This window comes from Periophthalmus magnuspinnatus, chromosome 23 (genome assembly GCF_009829125.3).
Source record: "Periophthalmus magnuspinnatus isolate fPerMag1 chromosome 23, fPerMag1.2.pri, whole genome shotgun sequence".
Taxonomy (NCBI): Eukaryota; Metazoa; Chordata; class Actinopteri; order Gobiiformes; family Gobiidae; genus Periophthalmus; species Periophthalmus magnuspinnatus.
In genome coordinates, this window is record NC_047148.1 from 444,127 (window position 1) to 467,803 (window position 23,677).

General features: G+C 42.7%; 1 protein-coding gene across 1 annotated transcript; it reads left to right on the forward strand.

Annotated features, from left to right (window-relative positions):
• The first annotated feature begins 1,375 nt into the window (after positions 1-1,375).
• c7b (complement component 7b) lies at positions 1,376-23,506 on the forward strand. The gene is made up of 18 exons (XM_033989113.2): positions 1,376-1,519; positions 2,026-2,078; positions 2,432-2,507; positions 3,597-3,738; positions 3,816-3,954; positions 4,209-4,347; positions 4,800-4,928; positions 5,340-5,583; positions 6,320-6,433; positions 7,296-7,462; positions 7,872-8,100; positions 12,086-12,257; positions 12,361-12,448; positions 13,232-13,364; positions 18,076-18,267; positions 21,693-21,789; positions 22,210-22,379; positions 23,214-23,506. Exons 1-18 carry the CDS (start codon positions 1,514-1,516, stop codon positions 23,393-23,395), a joined length of 2,472 nt encoding a protein of 823 aa, XP_033845004.1. The 5' UTR covers positions 1,376-1,513; the 3' UTR covers positions 23,396-23,506.
• Positions 23,507-23,677: the final 171 nt, after the last annotated feature.

The window sequence follows — 23,677 nt, forward strand, 5'->3', positions numbered from 1 at the left end:
GAAAATAGAGTTTTGGGTTCCAAAATCATGGATCGTGCGCTGGTTTGTCTGTCCACTAGAGGTCAGTGTTTCTCCAAGGCCTCGTCCAACACGACACGTCCAAGACACGTCCAACCATTTGAGACAATATTGCGACTGAGGTGTCGATGCTTCACGAGGCTCCATTCGCCCATCACTTATAATCTGTGCCCTTTTCCTAGTTCCACAAGCACTTTCACTGTCCCTTGCCATTTGAAGAAAAACAGCTTAACAGCTTATTATGATATTACCATTTTGGGAAAATTTACACACACAGAAGACATACAAAGTGTGTTATACACATATGTGATAATATATGTACAGTGGCATACATTTTTTGTAATTCATAGTTACTCCCAACAGACATAACACAAAAATTCAATGCCTCACACATTCAGTGGTTCAGATACAGCTGCCTGTGATTATACACTTGGCCCGTAGGTGGTTTCACACATGAAGAAGAAAGAGAAATGGACTCTTTCTCCAACCAATTGGCTCAAGTGGTTCAATGCCTCATGAGGCTTCATCTCACCATCACTAGTGTTTACTGTACACGTTTACTTTTGCTGAGGGTTAGTAATGAGTAATAATGCTTTTAGGAGAAATGATTCACAAAATATGTTTTAGTTGTAGTGGGATGTAAGAGTGCAATGTTACTGCACACTCGTCTAACTTCACAGACGAGATTATAAAAAAAAAAAAAAAAATCACTTTTGCTTTAGTTTAAGACAGAGTAGACCCGGAGACAAGCAGGTGGTGGATCTAAATGTTTTTCACTTTCAGTTATAATAACGTCAATTTAGATGTCTAGATAGTTACCTTCACAAGCAACTTGAGCAAACATTTTTACTCTTTCTAGAGTCATTTCTTGGACCACCGCTTTGCACTTTTAATAGTATTTTGTGGTAACTGTAGACCTATTCTTACTTGAGCGGTTTCACTACTCTGCCCATCGCAGACTGTATGGTCCATTCTTATCCAAAATTAGAAAATTGGTATTTACACATTATTTGATGACTTTATTTTTGACTTGCTAGAATAGGACTGTGGCTTCTCAGTTGCCCTCTCTAGTCAACCCATGATCAGCAAAGGGACATGCAGTCCATATTCTTTGATGTCTGATAAAGAAAAGCTCTAAAGTTTTGTGTACCCTGTGACTCATCGGAGAAAAAAAACACACAAAAAAAACACACAAATTACTCAATCCTCCAACTGGTGGCCTCCATGCAAATGTTTTGTTTGTTTTTTCTCTCTTGTGTCAGCAGAACACCATGTTTGTCATAGTGCTTGTTGGCCTAAGCCTGCTCTGCTGTTGCACAATACTGTGAATTTGTCTGAGCTAGAGGCAATAATGGGAGGCCCTGTTCCTGACGCAGAGCCTGCATGTGGGTGAGGAAAGACCCAAAAGTCCTGGGACACTGTGCTTGTGAAATACTGGCTCAGCTGGAGTTTATAAGAGCAATGTAGCAAACCCACGTCAGTAGGAATAAACAAGATGAAGGTAGGAACAAATCCAGTATTTTTTATTATACATCAGCACTTAGGGATTGTTAAAAAGGCTTTATGACTTTGCAATAATTCATTTTACTCAAAGTATGTTTACCTGTAAGTATTACTCATTTAACTGTTAAAATAGGCTCAAATTGTAATAAATGCCACAGAGTAAACCATTTTTAAAATGCTACTTAAATATTTACAGCAATTAGGGTCAAGAGGATGGAGCTGCTAAAGTCATACTCGTATGTTGATTTGTTTACAAAAAAAATAAGATCTTCAGCTCAACTAAAAGTAATTTTTTCTTTTACTTCCAGTGAAGTAAAAAATAAAATACTCATGAACAGGCTAGTGCAGTGTTTGGTCTTTGCTTTATATGTTGAAGATGAAATATACAATACACACACTATGCTATTTTTATGTATGTGTAATCCATTCTAGCCTAACACTTATTTAATGCATTATGTCACTCTCTATTCATTGTTGCGTGTTTTGGTGCCATGATTTTGACAGTTGGACTCTGCAGCAGTCCTATCCGTGTGGCTCTTCCTTCTCTCACCTGCTCGGTATGACACACATCTGTTTGCATACATTCAAAAATGTCTATAGACAGTACATTAGCTAAAATTATTTGAATTCATTTTCATGCCAGTAAGGCCTTCAGTCCCCTGAGCCACTCTTGCGTACATTTTTCATGCATATGAACATTCACAGTAAAATACAGATTTTCTGCTCTTTCACAGTATTTGTCCTTAGTTCAAGTTCAAAATCTTCAGACAACTATGCAGTCAACTGAAATTAGTTAAAACTACCCAAGATTATCTTTCAATTCAAGCAACTCATGTACAGTAGCAGTTCATTTGTGCAGCTCAGTAACATGATTTATGTTTTCTAATGTCCAAATGCTTTTGACTTACAGAGGTGAGCAGCCTGTTAACTGCCGCTGGTCTGACTATGGGCCGTGGTCAGAGTGTGACCCTTGCTCCAGTACTAAGGTACTAAGTTATTATTAGCTCCATACACACTTTAGTTGTGTCAATGAGGATTGTGTTAAAGCAATTAAATTAAACTGCCTTCTGAACATATTCTGCTTGCCAGTGCTTCAACTGCCTTGCGAAGTGCAGAGGCCTGAGCACAGGACTTATGTACTTATACTTACTATTTCTAGTCAGGACCTGAGCAGCAGTGTTCTGGATGTACTGCAGCTGTGTTAAGGCTCGTTTGGAGAGGCCAGTGAGCAGGCCGTTACAGTAGTCTAACCTACTGGAGACAAATGCATGGAGTCTCTCTAAGTCTGTTTTTTTGCAATGTTTTTAGATGGTAAAAAGCTGCAGATGTTATTGATTTGATGTGGCTTTTAAAGTTCACGTCTGAGTCCATTAGAGAGTCCATTTTAGAGACAGAAACTGGAGGTGACTGCTAACACTTTACCTTTGTTTCTATGGGCCAAAGACTATGACTTCAGTCTGAGTTTTTTGTCTGAGAAAGTTGTTTTTCCTCCACACACTGATCTGTTGATGCAGTGAGTGAATCCACTGGTCCATATTCACCTGCTGCCAGTGAGACATAGATCTGAGTGTCATCTGCATAGTTGTGGTAAGACACATTGTTGCTGTGTATTAACTGGCCTAATGGCAGCATGTAGAGATTGAACAGCAGGGGTCCCAGGATTGACCCCTGGGGCACCCCACAGGTCAGGGACATTTTATCTGAGACACATTTTCTGATTTCACCAAAGAACTCTCTGTTTTCTAAATAGGACTTGAACCAGTTTAGTGCAGTACCAGAGATGCTCACCCAGTCCTCTAGTCTCTGTAAGAGGATCCCATGATCCACAGAGTCAAAAGCAGCACTCAGATCTAACAGGATCAACACTGAGACTTTGCCTGCATCAGTGTTCAGGCGGATGTCATTTGTCACCTTGTTAAGAGTCAATGCACCATATGTATTCTATAGAAGCATAATCAAAGGCATTTAGAGACATGATTTATTATATGATCTGTTATGTGGGCCTGATAATATTTTCTGGTAAGTTGTAGAAAACCCCTACATACCGTTTATGACAGAGTATTTGTGTGGTGTAGGTGCGCATCCGTCGCATCCAGGTGTTTGCTCAGTTCGGAGGTGCTCTGTGCTCTGGGGCATCCTTCGATGTCCAGCCCTGCTCTTCTCACAAACAATGCCCCCTACAGGATGGATGTGGAGGGCGTTTCCGCTGCTCCTCAGGTACTGACTGAGCTACTACACACACACTGAAATGGCACCATTAATTTTAACTCAATGATTGCATTTTTGTATTTTAGGCCAGTGCATTAGCACCACCCTGCTGTGTAACGGAGACCAGGACTGTGAGGATGGGCTGGACGAGGCTCGCTGTGAGAGCAGCTACTACTCCTGTGACACCCAGAAAACCCCACCCAACTCAGATCTCACTGGCAGAGGGTCAGTGCTCTATGTTCAAACACACTTTACCCACCCACTTAGCCTCTGTCTGGTTTGAATGAGAGACAAATGAATGACAAGAAGAAATATTAACTTTAAATCAACTTTTAAGTTGGTCTGTTAAGTCAGCTTTCCCTCATTATTAGCTTATGCAGAGTTGTAGTTACACTGATTCATTTGAGTAATTCAACACAATCCTCTGCCCTCCCTAACCCTGCTGATGTTGCCCTCACGTCCTGTATGTTTTATGGCAGGTACAACACCCTGACCAAAGAGATGAAGGCCTCTGTGATAAACACACGGAGCTTCGGAGGACAGTGCAGAAAAGTGTACACTGCACAGGGAGGTACACACTACAGACTGCCCCAAAATGTGCTCACCTACAACCTGCAGGTGAGGGGTCGAACCACACCTCTAACTGCATCCTCATACATATTATACACTTTTATGAGCTTTGATACATATCATAAAGTTAGGTGTAAAGTTTGTAGTAATGATTATTTGTATTTTTACTTATTAGTCTATTGTTAATAATAATAATTCATTTATTTATTAGTATGTTTCTTGACAGTCCACGGCACTTTACAAAGGATTAAAAAGCCATAAACAATACAACCAGTAACATTAACAAAAACAATACACTAAAAATAGAGAAAAAGTTATTGACAGACACCTTATTGAAGCCTTTCTGTGTAAATGACTGCCGTTCCATGAAGACTAGCATATTATCCTAGTGCCCAACATTGATTAATCAATATAGTGGCAGATGTGGATAGAATTCCAGGCTTAGGTACTCATTTTGTTGAATTATTTTGATGTGTGGATATATCAATATGTGTGTCCAGGTGGCAGTAAACAATGAAGAGAGCGATGAGTCCTACGAGTCGTCCTGGTCCTACATGAAGCACGTCCAGACCAACGCTCTGTTCACCAACTACAAACAGACCTTCCACCACGAGCTGTCCGAAAACAAGGTACTAGCACAAGGAGGTGCTTAGACTGACTGTAGTACTGCTTAAACCCCTGGTTCATATCTAATTGTATTCCTGCTTGTGAACTGGTGCCCTGTCCCGGGATAGTGTCTTCACATACACAATTCACCAGATTCAATATGACATCACAAAATTCTTGACTGATTCACATGACTACCAGCTCGGGTTGCAAGGTTAAACGCAATCAAATCTAAATTTGAATGGACGCAATTAGCAAATCACAAAGGCTGCAATCCTATTATTTGAACATAAATCACAAACCTAATCACAATCGCAATGCTTGTCAGAAAAAATACAATAATGTTTTTCCCATACAGTTCAGCTATACAACCAGCTACAGCAGCCAGTGAGCACACCTTTACAATCAGCCCTGTTAAATGTCACTGTGCACAGGCCTACAGGCTGATCATCCTGAAGAACCGTGTGGTGCTAGGACACTTCATAAATTCAGCCCCTGCATACCTCACTCTTTCGGAGGGGTTTTGGCGTGCTCTGGCCTCCCTCCCTCTCACCTATGATTACGCGGCCTACAGCCGGGTCCTGCACACCTACGGGACACACTACCTGTCTGAGGGGTCTCTTGGGGGGCAATACAGTGCTTTGCTGCAGCTTGACCGACACACCATGGAGTCTACAAGTGAGTGACACTATGCCAGATATGGATGAATACCCTGATAGCCAAGACGCTTTGTTGCACTTTGTGCAACCAAACACCTAAACCACAATCACATTTCAAATAGAGCTACTAAACTGGGCTGTATCTGGAGGAGGGGCGGGTGTAGAGGTACTAGTGTGATTGGTCTAACAGGTATCCACACTTCAGGCTCCACCCCTGCAGCCTGGCTGTACTCAGGGCAGTTCCCGGTGATGTCACAGGAAATTGCAGAGGCCACTGAAGGCAGCACAGACTTAGATTTAGCTGTTTTTGACCAGAAAACAGAAAATTTGCCTAGTTTGCATTTAAGTTATCAAAAATTACTTGGAACAGAACTACAGAAATCATATTTTATGTTTTTTCTCTTGGATTTTGTGCTTTATACATATATGCTTTACACATATATCTGCTGCAGTGGTGATTCTTGTTTTAATCTTAGCTTTAAAGTGTGGTCAGAAAATCCAGGCCTATTGCCCAGTATCTAGCTCGCCATGGGAATTCAGGCTTAGATCATTCCAGACCAGGCTCAGCTAATGTTTGTGTCCCCCTTTACCTATGAAGGCAGCCAAAAAAACAGCAATAAAAATAAGATTTAATCTCCCTATAGTGAACAATCCAATCCTTGCTTAGTGGTGAGTCATACATATCAGCTGTCTTACTACTGTAAATCCTTGCTCTGAGTGTAACTTTGCTTTGCTGTTCCTCATCTGTTTGGCAGGTACCACAGATATCGAGTATCAGAGGTGTTGGAGAAAAGTAAAGCGGCGCCTGTTCAGGAAGAAGGTGACAGTGACATGTGAGCGGCTCACACAGGCGCTGGCCTCCAAAGATGGTGAGTGGATTTTCTGTCTCTGAATGGGTTAGACATGAGATGGGCTGCCCTCATGTCAGATCCAAGTTGTCATTAGTGAAATACAGGTAAGTACCAATAACTAGTTTAGAAGCAAAATCTTCTTAAGTTTCCATACTTTTTTTTTTTTCTTCAAATTCAAGACATATGTATGTTTTACTGGTGCACAAAATAAATCGTGCATTAACATCACTGTGTTCAAAGAATAAAACCAGTACAATGCATGAACTCACAACAAATCATACCTTTTCACAAAGACATGACCTTTTTTAATACTACCACACTGAAATGATTTAAATTTTTAACTTTATGTATTCCAATAATTTATGCTATTTATTATTGTTTACATTTTAACACACACCCATCACCTAATTTCCACCAGGCTACAATAATAATGAATATTTACTGCAAATCAGTGACTTGCTGTGACTTGTGACTGCTGTTGCCTTTGAGAGACCAGTTCAGAAACGCATGGCTTCACCTTGGCCACTCTCATGTCATTTTCACAGCAAAGTATTTTCTTTTTCTTTGTTTTTATGTCGTTTTATGTTTTTATGCCGTTCAAACGGCTCATTTAAGTTGGGCAGGTACTTCGATAGGCACAGCAAAGGGTGCATTTGTTGAATTGGGACACGGCCAGTGTCTGGAGACGCTCACAGTCCGCTAATCATATGAGTCGGGTGCGTGTCTTGACCTCTGTCGAACCCCTAGGGTTCGATCGAACTCAGGTTAAGAACCACTGATCTAGTATAAATGGAACAACAAACATGTTTCACACATTTGTACATTGTCAGTTTTATTTGACTGGCAACTGGTATAACATCCTGTGGGTGATTATGTGCAGGGTTCCAGCGGAGCAGCATGCCCATCAAGGTGAACATAGTTGGGGGAGACGTGTCCCTGATTGGGGCCCTGTCAGTTCTGGATCTGGAGAATCCTGAGCAGAACGGAGAGCATTACGACAACTGGGCGGCTTCTGTGCAGGACTTCCCTGAGCTCATCGAGCCCAAGGTACAGCACTACGCAGTCAGTGATGGTAGTTACTTCTTCTATGATTGAGTGAGGTGGAGTGGAGAGTTGGAGCTGAATATATAAATGTAGACAAGCAGTTAAGTGTTTTTTTTTATAATAAGGTTGATGAACAGATGAGACCAGCTTTGACAACAAATTATTTCAGCCCATTAAAAAGACCTAAACTGATCATTCAAGATTTTAAATGTTTCGATCATGATTCAACTGTTTGTTGATCCGATCTCTCTGGTCATGTTAGGCACTTTAGTGGCTCTATGGGTGTACTTGGTTGAATTACACTTGCATGCAGTTTCTGATAACAGCAACAAAATATACAGTTCTGCAATACTACCCCTACCCTCAGTGTCTTGTTGCTATGGGTTACATTTTGACTCCGCCTTCTGTGCAGTTGCGGCCCCTGTACGAGTTGGTGAAGGAGGTGCCATGCTCTGGGTTGAAGAAGCTCTACCTCCGACGGGCGCTGGAGCACTTCCTCTCTGAGCAGGACCCCTGTCACTGTAGGCCCTGTCACAACAACGGGGCCCCTCTCGTGACAGGGACTCAGTGCACCTGTGTGTGCAGACCTGGGACATCCGGGCCCGCTTGCGAGGGGGGGTCTGTCATAGGAGAGCAGCCTGGTAAGACACGCTGCTCATGGGTCTGATTATTCACAAGCATTCAGTGTTCACTGTACAAATAAAAGCATACCAGAGAAGAACAACAGTTCTATAGCAGGAGTAAACTAGTGACTAAACCAGTACAGAGCCAGGGTTTAGGCCACAGCTAAGTCCAGGTCCTTGACTTGTGGCATAAAACAGGACTTCCCAAAAAACAGAGCAGAGATTAAACCAGACATGGGCAAACTATGACCCGGGGGCCACACCGCTCATTAATCCAGCCCGCAGAATGTGACCAAATTATATTACATATTGCTCATAATTATATTATTCATCCAAGCCGCTTCTTCAGAACTGAAGAAGCGGCTTGGATGAACAGCGAAACATCTTCACTCCTGCAGCAATTTGTCAAGCAAGTTGACAGATTTAAACTTTGTCTTTTGCTGTGGATCAGACCTGGACAACTGAATTCTTATAAAAGAAAAGAAAAGTTGATAGTGAACGTTAAGGGTTTAATACAGAGTGGACAACAAAATATTTTTTCACTGAAGTCCGATCAAAGGCTGTATTATTATTATTATTATGCCAAGAAACTGTCGCAGTTTTCAAAGAGTCCAATATCAGCCATCACTTTGTACGAAGCACGCCAGGTATGCTAGCAAGCAGTCAACGCAGGAACAGGCGGCTACGGTTCAGAGGTTGGCAGTCAATTTACATATTTAATTAATGCATTTGGAAAACAATGTGTAGTCTTGCATATTCATGCTTTGCTACATGTTACAGGCCAAATCTCTAATGTAATATATACAGTATATATATTCTGGCCTGGCCCTCTGTCAAAATTTAGAATCCACCGTGGCCCATGTGTCAAAAAGTTTGCCCGTCCCTGGATTAAACCATGGTATACTTTGCCAGGACTAAATCAGATCCATGCCATGGCTCTGCAAGGTCTAATGAATCAGATCTAAACCAGGAGTGAACTGTGACTAAAGCGGATTCAATTCAATTCAATTCAATTCGATTCATTGTTCGTTGACTTGAAGGGCGTTCATGTTTTGGTTGATGAGTACCCGGAGGAAACCCATCCAGACACGGGGAGAAACATGAAAAACTCCACACAGAAAGGCCTGGGCGACCCGGGGATCCAACCAAAACTTCTTGCTGTGAGGCATGAGTGTTGCCACTCAGCCACCGTGATATACACACAAAAACAAACAGGAAAATCAAACAACAGGAAAAATCAGACAAAACAAGAAAAATCGGCCAGACAAGGAGGAGGGAGGGGGGCGGAGGAGGGCCAGGCGGGGAGGAGGAGAGGGTCCAGCTGTCATCGGGGCATCTGAAAGAGTTACACTCCACAGGGGGAGTGGGACAGGGGACAACATGTGAATAGCATTGCTGATGAGAAAATAGGAGGAAGCAGAGGATAGTGCTCAGGTTGCCATACTTCCCCCAGCTAGTTATCTCCTACTGCAGCTTATCTTATCCCGGGTTTTAATGTCCCTAACTCCCTCACTATGTAACCTGGTCTATACCGAAGAGGAAGGTTTTAAGCCTGGTCTTAAATACAGAGACTGTGGGGGCCTGTTTAACATCAGCAGGGAGTTGATTCCATAGCACAGGAGCTTGGTAACTGAATGCTCTCCCTCCCACTGTACTTTTGGACACTCTAGGAACCACTAATAGTCCTGCATTCTGAGAGCGGAGTGCTCTGTTTGGCTGGTACGGGACAATAGCATCTTGCAGATAGGATGGGGCCATACCGTTTAGGGCTTTGTATGTCAGGAGGAGGACTTTGAATTTGATTCTAAGCTCGACAGGAAGCCAGTGCAGATATTTTAGTACAGGACCGATGTGGTCTCTTCTTTTAGTTCCTGTTAGGACTCTGGCCGCTGCATTTTGGACCAACTGGAGGCTCCTTATAGTACTTTTGGGGCAGGCGGCGAGCAGAGAATTACAGTAATCAAGTCTGGAAGTAACAAATGCATGGATGAGTTTTTCAGCATCGTTTTTAGGTAAAATATTTCTAATTTTAGTTATATTTCGCAGGTGAAAGTATGCGGTTTTACAAGCTAGGTTTATATGGGCTGTGAATGAGAGATTTTGATCAAATAGGACTCCAAGATTTTTTACAGTAGGGCTAGAAGCTATACTCACATTGTCGAGTGAGATTATCTGGTCTGACAGAGAATCTCTTTGACCTTTGGGACCAACGACAATGACCTCTGTTTTTTCAGATTTAAGAGCAGGTAATTCAAGGTCATCCAGGTTTTGAAGTGCTTCACACAGGCACTGAGTTTATCTATTTGATCAGTCTGATTTGGTTTCATTAATAAGTACAGCCATTTTCTAACGACATATTTATTATGTTATGGATGGAATCTATTATTAGGGGGAGGGCTTCTTTGAGGAGTCTGATTGGAATAGGGTCGAGCAAACAGGTTGATGGTTTGGACGACATGATGACTGAGGTAATCTCCACCTCATCAACAGGAGTAAATTTATCTAATATTATTAGAGGATCCATGTGGGATATTGGTTTAGCTCAGAGCTGATTTCTGGAGTAGCTTTGTTGATTTTGTCTCTAATGGTTGTAATTTTGTAATTGAAGAATTGAAGAAAGTCATCACAACTAATGTTCGAGGGGATAAGAGACTCATTAGCAGTGTGGGAGTTTGTCAGCCTGGCTACAGTGCTGAACAGAAATCTGGGGTTATTTTTGTTTACTTCTATTAGATTTGAATAGTATCTAGTTCGGGCTTTCCGCAGAGCGGCCTTATAAGTGAGCAGGCAGAGCTTCCATGCCTTCAGAGACTGCTCAGAGCGCGAGCGGCGCCAAAGCTTCTCTGTGCGTCTCACATGTTGTTTGAGTGTCCTGAGCTGTAACGTGTACCATGGAGCCGGAGGTCTTGGTTTAATGCTTTTCTGTTTTAGCTACAACATCGAGAGCAGATTTTAAGGTGAGCATTGTTCTGTCAACCAATTGATCAGTGACAATTGGATTAAAATTATTGTCATTGTCACATGACATATCTTTCAGTAATGGCTCAATAATTTCTTTAAACTCTGTAACCGATTTATCTGATAATGTTCTTTTCATTATATTTTTTTCTGCGGGGCTGGATAGTCTTTTAGTATAAAATGAAAGGTAATTAAGAAATGGTCAGAGAGTATAGGGTTTTGAGGAAGGACAATTAGATCATTAATCTCAATACCGTAGGTTAGAACGAGATCTAGAGTGTGATTGTGACAGTGAGTCGGCTTATTCACACTCTGGGTGAAACCGATCCCATCCAGGAGTGCACCAAAAGCATCACTGAGGCAATCACTGCCGTTATCTACATGAATGTTGAAATCTCCAACTATAACAATCCTTTCCCAATTCAAAACTAAACTTGAAATGAAATCAGAAAACTCTGTCAGGAACTCGGCATATGGACCAGGAGGTCGATAAATTATTATAAATATAACAGCTTTTTGGTTTTTCCAATTGGGGCATGTAATGAAAGGAGAGGTAAGTATAGTTGGGTTTGGGGCTGAGAATTAGACTGGAATGAGAGATGACGGCCACACCACCACCTCCACCTGTGCTCCGGGCACTCTGAAAGTTCATGTGACTTGATGGTGTAGATTCGTTTAGTCTAACATAGTCATTTTCCCGAAGCCATGTTTCAGTTAGGGCTAACAGATCAATATTAAGGTCGCCAATTAGTTCATTTATTAAAATAGATTTGGAGGAAAGAGACCTGATGTTTAGCAGTCCACATTTTACACACTTATCATTTTGTTTATTTGCGGCACATTTATTTATTTTTATTAAGTTATGAGATCTGACAGCTTCCTTGTCAGAGTTTAGGGGTGTTTTATTTATTAAACACAGTTTTACTTGTAGATTAAAGCTACAGATTTGAATGTTCATTACAGGAACATATTCATTTGTTGTCCACACAACATCTATAAGCCAGTGTTTGTGTACCCTGTCTAAATGTGTATGAATATTCCTTAGGAGTGGTGCATGGGGGTTGGAGCTGCTGGTCCACATGGAGTCCATGCTCTGGAGGTCAGAGGTCACGCACTCGGAGCTGCAGTAATCCCGCCCCCAGAGGAGGAGGAATCCAGTGCATTGGGGCCAGTATAGAGCGAGGGCCATGTGAGGACCCGGACATGGAGTACCTCAAGTCAGTATACGTTTTTAATATCATAGATTTTTTGTGTTTAATTCTGCATAAATAAGTCTGACCCTCCGTGTTTCCCTCATGTGGGTGATGTTGTGTGTTGCAGGCTGATGGAGCCCCAGTGTTTGGGTCTGTCAGTGCCCCCTCCAAAAATGTGCCCCCCTCCTCCCCCTCTCACCAACGGCTTTGTGCGGGTCAGTCACACAGTACAACACTCAGTATACGGTCTCTGTAACTCGGAAAGAACATTGTGGTTCATGGTTGAGTAGCATAGCACCTACAAAGCCACCCTGGTCCAGCAGGTGTTTCATATTTACACGGTGACAGGTGTGACAGGTGTGACAGATGTGACAGATGTGACAGGTGTGACAGGTGTGACAGGTGTGACAGGTGTGACAGGTGTGACAGGTGTGACAGGTGTGACAGGTGTGACAGGTGTGACAGGTGTGACAGGTGGCTGTATCAGTGTGTAGTGATTTTTCCTAAAACAGAACTGCATTGTGTGGAGAGGGGTCTGACCTTTGTTTAGATGTTCAGTTAGCTGTTGGCTATTTCTGCCATTATTTGCATAATCTGCCTCCTTAAACACAAGTGTAATCCTGTCAATTTTCCATGTTGTTGGCAATATGCCCACTTTAATGGTTAAAATGATCAAATGTGCAATTGCGCTGGCAAGGGCATCTTTATGGAGCTTTAAAAATGACTAGAGAACAAAAGTGCCTCTGGTTTTTGAGCTCTTTAGAGTTGATATTTATGGGTGTTATTTATTTTAAGACAGCAGAGACTGAGACTTAATAATGGTTTACTAGTGTCCCCAGGATGCCATGGAATATGCGGACATTTTAAATGCATTGTCAGTTCTTCAGCGGAGCTAATAAAAATCCACTGCAACTATTAACACTTATGTGTAAATAGTCTGTTAGTGTATCATCCATCTAAAGCTCTAGAGTATTATGATCTGATCTCTGTTTCCTCAGAGCCCCAAGGACATGTACTTGGTTGGGGACACGGTGGAATTCTCCTGCATACACGGCTATCACCTCCATGGTGGCGCTGTGACAACATGCACGGAGCAGGAGACATGGAAGACAGAGAGCATGCACTGTGAAGGTGAGTGGTCATGTACACATCACATAAGTACACATCGCATACATACACATGCACATACACACACACACACGTGCTATGACAGGACCTGACCTTAGATAGTGCTGTACTCACATTCACCTCTCGGTTATGTCCAAAACTTGTGTCCAACCAGTTGGTGGTGCAATTATCAATTATGCCTGTGCTATGCTGTGTGAGTTTTTTGGCAGAGAAGAGCTAATCTGTACAGACCCAGGGATTATATATATATATATATATATATATATATATATATATATATATATATATATATATATATATATATATATATATATATATATATATATATATATATATATATATATATATATATATATATATATATATATATATATATATATATATATATATATATATATATATACAATGTCACTAATTAAAAAAAAAGAAAAAAAAGATGGCGGATGCTGGTGCACACTGGCTGCCGCTCTGTCGTGATTCTGTGAGATTTGCTCTACCCTGCTCTACCCTGCTTATGTTCTTGCCCTATATGCCTTAATACTTCAGAGCAGTAAAGACCTGATCATCAGGGCTATCTTTTGGAACATTTTTGCTTACCTGAGCTGAGATGCCCCTGTTTCGTGACAACTCGGAGCGCCTGTCCCGCCAACTCGGAGCTCCTTTACCATCAGCTCGGAGCCCCTGTCAAGCACCAGCTCCTGTCCTGCCAGCTTGATCCACCTTTCCCGCACCTGCTCGGAGCTCCTGTCCTGTGGATGTCACACTCTACAGCTCCTTTCCGATGTGTCTGTCCTGCACGGATCAATCTGGAGTAGTGTCCCTCACTGTGTCATCTATCTGGCCTCAGTCCCGCTGATTGTCCGCCCAGGATTCTGCGATCCCGGTGTGTTCAATATGGCTGGACGAGTGCCCGGCTGCCTCCGTAGCCCTCCAGTGTTACACGCTCCCCTATGCCGACAGCACATCCTCGGACTGGATCCCAGGCTCCGGCCTCCCACCGGACTCTTCGCTTGGCGATGGTACACATCCTGTGGACTCTTGGGAGCTTCATTTGCCTTCTTGCTTTACAACTTCAGCCACATCGTGCCGGTATTCAGCGCTGAGATGCTAGCTTCCTGCTAGCATTCACTGGTCTGAGGATGCCGCCACTGCTGCAATACTCTGCCTCTACCCTCCGCCGGCTCAACAACCTCTGCCTCCCGGACTGCGCTGCTTCTCTTCAACAGCTTGGACTCCTCCGCAGCTCCCGTCCTCTACATCAGGGATCTGGACGTACTTTTTCCTATCACAGCTCATCTGAAAACGCCATCTCGTACATCTGGTCCCACTGCTCTGATACTTCCGCATTACGTCATCACAACAACCTACATGTGAGTCGGTCCAACCTCCGCCCTGTTCCACGCGCATCACAACTTACGTCACCTGAACTTCTCCCTCCTCAACATCTGTTCCCTCAGCAACAAGGGACTTATCTTAAATGAGCAAATCACTGACAATAAACTGGATTTTCTGTTTGACTGAAACCTGGCATAAACCTATGGACTATTTCTCAATCAGACCACACCCCCCGGTTTCTCGTTCATTGAAAACCCCCATTCTGAAGGGCGCGGCGGCGGCACAGCAGTTATTTTCAAAAAAGACATTAAATTAACCCCTCTCTTTCTCTCAAACTTTCACACATTTGAATATACTGTTTTCAAACTGTCCGGTCCATCTCCACTTGTAACTGCTGTTATTTACCGCCCCCCGAAGCCCAACCCCTCATTCCTTTCAGACCTCACAGACTTTCTGACTCAGTTAAGTGCCATATCATCCTCCATCCTTCTGCTTGGTGACTTTAATTTCCACATTGACAAACCCGCAGCTGAATTCATGGACCTTCTTCAATGCTTCAACATCACTCAATATGTCAATTTCCCCACTCACACTCACGGTCACATTCTTGATCTGGTTTGCTCCACTGGTCCCACAATAAACAATCTCTCCAGCCATAACCTCTGCATATCTGACCACCTTGCCATAACCTTTAACATACAAATTCCCCTCACAGCCCATAAAGCAAAACGCACAATAACTTTCAGAAATATAAAATCCAATGACACTCCAGCTCTTTCTGTTCTACTCTCCTCCAAACTGGCTACCTCCCCTCCCTCTCTGTCTGAAAACCCTTCTGAACTTGTCACTCATTATAACAACACCCTCTCCTCCTGTCTTGACGAACTGGCCCCTATCAAAACTAAAACCGTCTCCTTCACCCATACTGCCCCCTGGTGCACCCCTGAGCTCCATCAAATGAAGTCCTGTAAGTGCCAGCTTGAGAGACTGTACAAGAAATCTGGTTTAACTGTCCATCTCCAAATCTACACAGACTGCATACAGCAATATAAAGACACACTAAACTCCGCCCGGTCCAAATATTACTCCAACCTCATCCACTCCGGCTCCAATAACCCCAAAGCTCTCTTTTCCACAATAAACACACCCCTAAAACCCAACTACAACACCTCATCTTCCTTCACCACTGACAAATGCAATCAATTTCAAACCTTCTTTCAGTCCAAAATAGATTCCATTTACAGTTCAATAGACCTCTCCTCCTCCCACATTGCTCCACCTGATCCTCCTCCGCCCCATCAACAGCTCTCTCACTTCACACCCATTTCCCCTGCTCACCTGACAAAAGTTTTTTCCGGCATTAAAACTTCTACATGCTCCCTGGATCCCATTCCTTCTCCTCTCATCAAAGCCTGTCTTCCTGCACTCTCTCCACTGATCATCCAAATCATAAACTCCTCCCTCTCCTCCGGTTCTGTCCCATAGTCTCTCGAGCTGGCTGCCATCACCCCCATCCTCAAAAAACCCAACCTTGACCCTGATAACTGTGCAAATTTCCGTCCCATATCCAACCTTCCCTTTCTGTCTAAAATCCTGGAACATGTCGTCGCCGCCCAACTCCAAACCCACCTCACCTCCAACAGTCTCTATGAACCCTTCTAGTCCGGCTTCCGTCCCAAACACAGCACCGAAACAGCTCTGCTCAAAGTCACAAATGACCTCCTCCTCTCCTCCGACTCTGGCCACCTCTCCATCCTCATCCTCTTGGACCTCACTGCAGCCTTCGACACAATCAGCCACACCATCCTCCTGTCCCGCCTCAAAAACTCACTCAACATCACCGGTTCTGCTCTCCTCTGGCTCCAGTCCTACCTCACGAACCGGCAACAGTTCACCCACATCAACCATTGCTCCTCTTCCATAGCCCCCCTGCAGCAGGGAGTCCCCCAAGGTTCGGTGCTTGGTCCTCTCCTCTTCATTCTCTACATCCTCACCCTCGGCAACATCATTTGTCGTCACGGTCTCCGCTTTCACTGCTACGCTGACGACATCCAACTTTACATCTCTACAACATCCATCAATCCCAGCATCCACTCCACTCTCACCCACTGCCTAACAGACATCAAAAACTGGATGAATCACAACTTCCTCAAAATAAACAGCAACAAAACTGACTTCATCATCACTGGTCCACACAACATCACCAAATCCTCACAACACTTCACCCTCCACTTTGACAACACCACACTCTCTCCATCCTCACTCATCCGCAACCTCGGTGTGCTCCTCGACCCCACTCTTTCATTTGAACCCCACGTCAAGCACATAACCCAGGCTGCATTCTTTCACCTCAAAAACATAGCCCGTCTCCGCCCATCACTCACCTTCTCTGCCGCTGAAACTCTCATCCACGCATTCATCACATCCAGAATCCTCTACGGTGCACCATCCAAAACCCTCAACAGACTACAGTACATTCAGAATTCCGCCGCCCGCCTCCTCACCCACACCCGCTCACGTGAACACATCACTCCTGTCCTCCACAAACTCCACGTCCCTCAGCGCATCCACTTCAAAATCCTTCTCATCACATTCAAATCTCTCCACAACCTGGCCCCTCCTCACAGACCTGCTCCACCTCCACACTCCATCTCGCTCCCTCCGCTCCTGCAGCTCCAACCTCCTGTCCCTGCCCTGTAGGACCAAGTTCCGAACCTGGGGGGACAGAGCCTTCTCCATCGCTGCCCCCACCCTCTGGAACTCACTACCTAAACCCCTCCGTGACCTCTGACCTCCCCACCTTCAAAAAAGAACTCAAAACTCACCTGTTCAAAATTGCTTTTAATGTTTGATTTTATGTTGTAAATTTTGTGATATTTTATTCTTGTATGTATTGTGAAGCGACTTTGAGTGTCTTGAAAATCGCTATATAAATAAAATGTATTACGGTATTATTATTATGTTATAATTTGGACATTTTAAATTGCAATGCTTATCTAAAACAACTTAATAAAATAAATAAGTCAGCTGACTTCTGTGTTGGAAAACTGTGGTGCCCAATGAGAGTTGACGTCGCTTGCAAGTACTGGAGTTTTTTTAAAATTTGCACCAAAATGACTACGTGACGCTGCTGAATCCTACGTGTATCACAGATTAGGAAAACAAAATTGGAGAAGTAAGTAAGTATAGAGCAGAGGTCGTATACCGGTACGGTGAAAATGGGAGTTGCTTGGCATCTTGAGAATAAGCCAATAAAGATTACTCAAATATGCACAAATCACTCCAGATATAACTTCGAAAGTGTAAATGGTGAGGGATAAAATAATGATAGTATAGTCGTCCCAGTGCAGGCTGTCACACCTGATGTTTCTCCCTCCAGTGTCTGTGTGTGCAGCTCCAGAGCTCCAGCCTGACATCAGAGCCTCTCCCTTGAAGCACAGCTATGAGATGGGGGAGAGCGTGTCTCTGTCCTGTCCCCCAGGCCTGGACTTGGATGGGGACGTGTCTCACAGCATGTGCAGCTCCAGTCTACAATGGTCCCCTTCCCCCAAGGACACACGTTGTAAACCAGGTACACCCCAGCACACCCACAAGTACATGGAAGACAACAAAAACATACTCACATTTATAATCAATACTAAAACTAGTATCCAAATGGGGAATTATTTGTACAGGTGTCAATACTGACAACAAATTGTACCTTTCTGAATACTGGACTGATGGATAGAAAATTACATTCTTTAGTCCCAAAAAAATCAAATCAAGTCTGGACACTTTATAGAGGGGGTATTTTACTTCTATGAGGTATTAACTGCTAATACATAAGATATTTATGCTACCTTTTATTGTTTTGAATGCTATATTTGCCGAAAACAAGGTATTAATGTGTTTTATAAGTTTTACTTTCATTTTTGACACTCTGAGTCCCCCCTCCCTTTGCTCCCTGCTAAGTCACTCCCACTTCAGAGTGCTATCACAGCACAATCAGCTAACTAACTAATGTAACTACTGCACATCATTTCGCGTTCTTCAAGTTGCTGTGTACAGTTTTGTATCATGTTTTTGTATATTTATGGAGAATTGTCCATAACTGTGTGGGTGACATAGGCTTGTGGGCTGAGCATTGCACAGAATCTTACCAATAACTGTATCTAGGTTCGAACAAGGCCTGGAGAGATTTCTAAATTACTTAAAAATGCATGGATGACATCTAAAACCTCTTTAGACATGGTTTTGATGAGGGAACAATATTATAACAGATGCTAGTTACTAACATGTACAACGATGCTTTTAATCCACACAATTTACACAGCAAACTGCCATGTCTTTCCATCTGGCAACCAAAGTGTGGCTCATTCAGATTGGAAAATAAGACTGAGAACAAATGCACAAAATGTGAACATCAATAATGTGAAGAATTTTTGTAATTGTGAATAAATCAACACTGTAACTTCATATCTCAGACACAGTGAGGCAAATAATTATAGTATTTGAACATCCTGTGATTTTGCAAATTCTCCCACTTACAAATCATGGCGGGATCTGAAATGTACATCTTAGGTGCATGTCCACTGTGAGAAACATGATCTAAAAAAAAAAAACAAAGTTTTGTATGTTACTGCTGCAAATAAGTATTTGAACACCTTAGAAAATCAATGTTAATATTTGGTACAGTAGCCTTTGTTTGCAATTACAAAGGTCAAACATTTCCTGTAGTATTTCACCAGGTTTGCACACACTGCAGGAGGGATTTTGGTCCACTCCTCCACACAGATCTTCTCTAGATCAGTCGGGTTTATGGGCTGTCGCTGAGAAACATGCAGTTTGAGCTCCCTCCAAAGATTTTCTATTGGGTTTAGGTCTGGAGACTGGCTAGGCCACTCCAGAACATTGATATACTTCTTACGGAGCCACTCCTTGGTTATCCTGGCTGTGTGCTTCAGGTCATTGTCATGTTGGAAGACTCAGCTATGACCCATCTTCAATGCTCTAACTGAGGGAAGGAGGTTGTTGCCCAAAATCTCACAATACATGGCCCCGGTCATCCTCTCCTTAATACAATGCAGTCGTCCTGTCCCATGTGCAGAAAAACACCCCCAAAGCATGATGTTTCCACCCCCATGCTTCACAGTAGGGATGGTGTTCTTTGGATGGTACTCATCATTCTTCTTCCTCCAAACATGGCGAGTGGAATTAAGACCAAAAAGTTCTATTTTGGTCTCATCTGACCACATGACTTTCTCCCATGACTCCTCTGGATCATCCAAATGGTCATTGTCAAACTTAAGACGGGCCTGGACATGTGCTGGTTTAATCAGGGGAACCTTCCGTGCCATGCATGATTTTAAACCATGACGTCTTAGTGTATTACTAACAGTAACCTTGGAAACGGTGGTCCCAGCTCTTTTCAGGTCATTGACCAGCTCCTCCCGTGTAGTTCTGGGTTGATTCCTCACCTTTCTTAGGATCATTGAGACCCCACGAGGTGAGATCTCACATGGAGCCCCAGTCCGAGGGAGATTGACTGTCATGTTTAGCTTCTTCCATTTTCTAATAATTGCTCCAACAGTGGATTTTTGTCTGTTTGGCAATTGCCCCGTAGCCCTTTCCAGCCTTGTGGAGGTCTACAATGTTGTCTCTTGTGCATTTTGACAGTTGTTTGGTCTTTGCCATGTCAGTAGTTGGAGTCTTACTGATTGTATGGGGTGGACAGGCGTCTTTATGCAGCTAACGACCTCAAACAGGAGCTTCTAATTTAGGATAATAAGTGGAGTGGAGGTGGACTTTTTAAAGGTGGACTTACAGGTCTTTGAGGGGCAGAATTCTAGCGGATAGACAGGTGTTCAAATACTTATTTGCAGCAGTAACATACAAATACATTTTTTAAAATCATACAACGTGATTTCCAGTTTTTTTTAAAGATTATGTCCCTCTGGGGGGAAGCTGGCCTGAAGTGATCAAGTAGGAGGCAGACTCAAAAAAAAAAAAATAAAATAAAATTTTAAAAGTCCCATTAGACAAAATTTATTTCCAGCGTTGTGGTACCCTGGGAACAGAAAAATAAATCACATATTTACAAAAATTAACGGTGCTCAACAAAACTAAGCAACAGAACTTAAACAACTAAGGAAAAAGCCACGTGTGCCCTGGCTACACTGATGTCCCTTGTCTGTCTAATTAGCCCTGCTCAAATACTCTCCTGCACCGGAAGCTCCTCCCCCTTGTCCACACCATCTCTTCTCCAGGGGCTGTGGGTGTAATATGAGCAGTATCTTCCATATAAAACCATATCTCAGGGCCCAAGTCTCTTAACTAAAGTGTTTAACAAAATAAACTATAAACACTTATATCATTGAAACAAAATACATAAGACATTAACACCAAAAAAATAAACAAACTTAAACCAGTTCTCCCTCCACATGGTCTGGCCCACGACCACACCCAAGCCTATAAAAATGGCTGACATAGGCCACGCCCCCTCTTTGTTTGGACCAGGTGGAGATGCAGGTAAGTGGCTTGATGTTTTAAACTGAATTGACACGTTTAACTAAATAAACTGTTTAAACTAACAAGTGTGTGGTGATTTAACTGATTGAAAAACAAAACAAACCCGGAATAGTTCTATTTAGTTTTGTATTGGAAAGTTATTGAAAATGAACAGACATGTGAACAAACCAAATTATAGTACTATTAAAAAGGGAAAAAGGCCCACTTTGTCACACCCTCACAGTGGACATGCACCTAAGATGAACATTTCAGACCCCTCCATGATTTCTAAATGGAAGAACTTGCAAAATCACAGGGTGTTCAAATACTTACTTTGCCTCACTGTATGTGACATTGTTTAATATAGAAGAAAGGTTCTTGTTATATTACTTGAATCTGATGGTGAAAATATTTTCACCCTTTATTGTAGACTGTAGAAACAAATATCTGAATGAGTTTTGCCCCATTTTCTGACCTGCATTCAGACCTGTGTTCTGACTGTGCCCTCAGAGTCCACTGCCCCCCCTCCTCCATCTGGACTACTGTGTGCACTGTGGGAGAAGACTGGACACAGAGGCTGTGTGTGTAAGATGCCCACCCAATGCCCGTGAGTTACACTTTTAAATACACAAGAGGAGAAGGGAGCTTTTAACTCTCTAATGCTTTAGATCTTTCCACATATAAGCCATGAAACCATGAAATATAACCATGAAATGCTTTGAGGGCCTTGCGTTGACCACAGCTCATGCTTTACTTTCATTGTGCTGTAAAAGAATATCTTTTCAATACATCCAAAACCTTTAACATGTGCTGGTCCAATTTTAGGAGGAAAGTAGTTTTAAATAAGGCTAAAATTATAATGCCAAGCCTGAAATGCCGAGGAGCTCTTCCTGAATTATGACATTAAGAGGTGCACCTCCAGTCATCTTTTAATGAGCACACAACATTGCAGCAGGGTTAGAAGCTCAAAATGTTGGGCAGTACTTTTTCACTAGTATCTTGAAACAGATGTACCTTGTGTGTCCAGACCGTCCTTGCCGCTGTGCGCTGACCTGGGCCCGTTTAAGCAGACTCTGGGGGTGTGCCAGCTGGGGGCGCTGCGCTGTTTGGGGCGGAACTTCACTCTGCTTTCTGATAACCAGTGCACATGGGCGGAGCCATCATGCAGAGGCTGTGAGCCCGGGACCCGCTGTGACAGTCAGTAACACCCAGACTCTCAGGCTGCCAGTACCACATGTATCTAAATGGGCTCTCAGTCTAAAGCTTGAAATAGATGCAGTTTGAAATTCAGAAATGTTGATTTCAGAGGAGGGAACAGGTGACACCAAGGGAATGATTATTATACAGGTAGTTGTGTGTGTTTGTGTGTGTGGCTTTCTTTTCAGTCACCACAAAGGTATATATGAAAACACCAGACACTCCAATAAACTGCACAAAATGGGTAAATACACTATTTACAGATAGAGGGCAGAATATTGGCTGTTGAAATAGGATGGACGGTGGATGGGCACAATTAAAACATTTTTACGTGGCATTTGCATGTGGAGCACATCAAATGATAAAAAATATACATTTGTAAATGAACTAGCATAATATAACATTCATACCCAATTACAAACAATACTTGCATAGTATGAAGGCACACAGTACTCATGCACAAGATTAGGCAGGATGACTGCGAACACGAGGCTCCGCTCCTTACACCAAAGTAACATTGTCTAACAGTTTGATTTGCCAAAGCTGGTCGCAGGCTAGAGGAATGCTGATCTGTCTGAATGATAAAGTTAGTGTGACATAACCAAAAAACAAATTACATTTATTTTTGGAGTGTAGAATGATTTAGATTGCAGATTCTAGATTATATTGTAATCAGTTATCGAAGAACAAGATTGAGGTAATTTTCAGACCCATGAACATGCAGTAATGTTATACTGTGGGAAATGGACTGGTGCTAAATAACGCCTGGATAATTAACAATTTATGATCTGTAATGAATTGTTTCATAAACCAAGTATGAATCTGTTTTTTTAGAATCCTCAGATAAATGCGTTTGCCAGAGAATCTCAGAATGCCCGCCAAACTCCACCCCCTTATGTGTCAAATATGGTAGCAGTGATGTTGCTGTGACGACCAGCGAGTGTGAGGTCGGGGCTCGCAGGTGCGCCGGTGAAACTGTCCACGTGATCAGCATCGAGGCTTGTCCTGGTCGCTGACAGAGGAGATGAGATGTACATAGTCTTCACTTGTAAATATTTTTTTTATATGAAATTAAATATCAATGTGCTGCTGCTGTGTATTTCAACATTAAAAAGGTCATTTAGGCAAACATTTGTTTTGTGTTATTTTAACAGCAAATTATTAGGCACACATAGGAACTACATAAGGCCGTAATTTCCAAATTCTTTACTCCACCTCACTTCATTGAACCAAAACAAGACCGAACCAGGACTAAACAGGATTAAATCAGGTAATCTGCCTCCACTAGTATTTATGAA

Excerpts from the sequence above, each read along its gene's own strand:
- c7b (XM_033989113.2), top strand. Across the intron at positions 12,449-13,231 it reads TCACCAACGGCTTTGTGCGG|AGCCCCAAGGACATGTACTT; the intron begins GTCAGTCACACA and ends CTGTTTCCTCAG. Across the intron at positions 18,268-21,692 it reads GGACACACGTTGTAAACCAG|AGTCCACTGCCCCCCCTCCT; the intron begins GTACACCCCAGC and ends CTGTGCCCTCAG.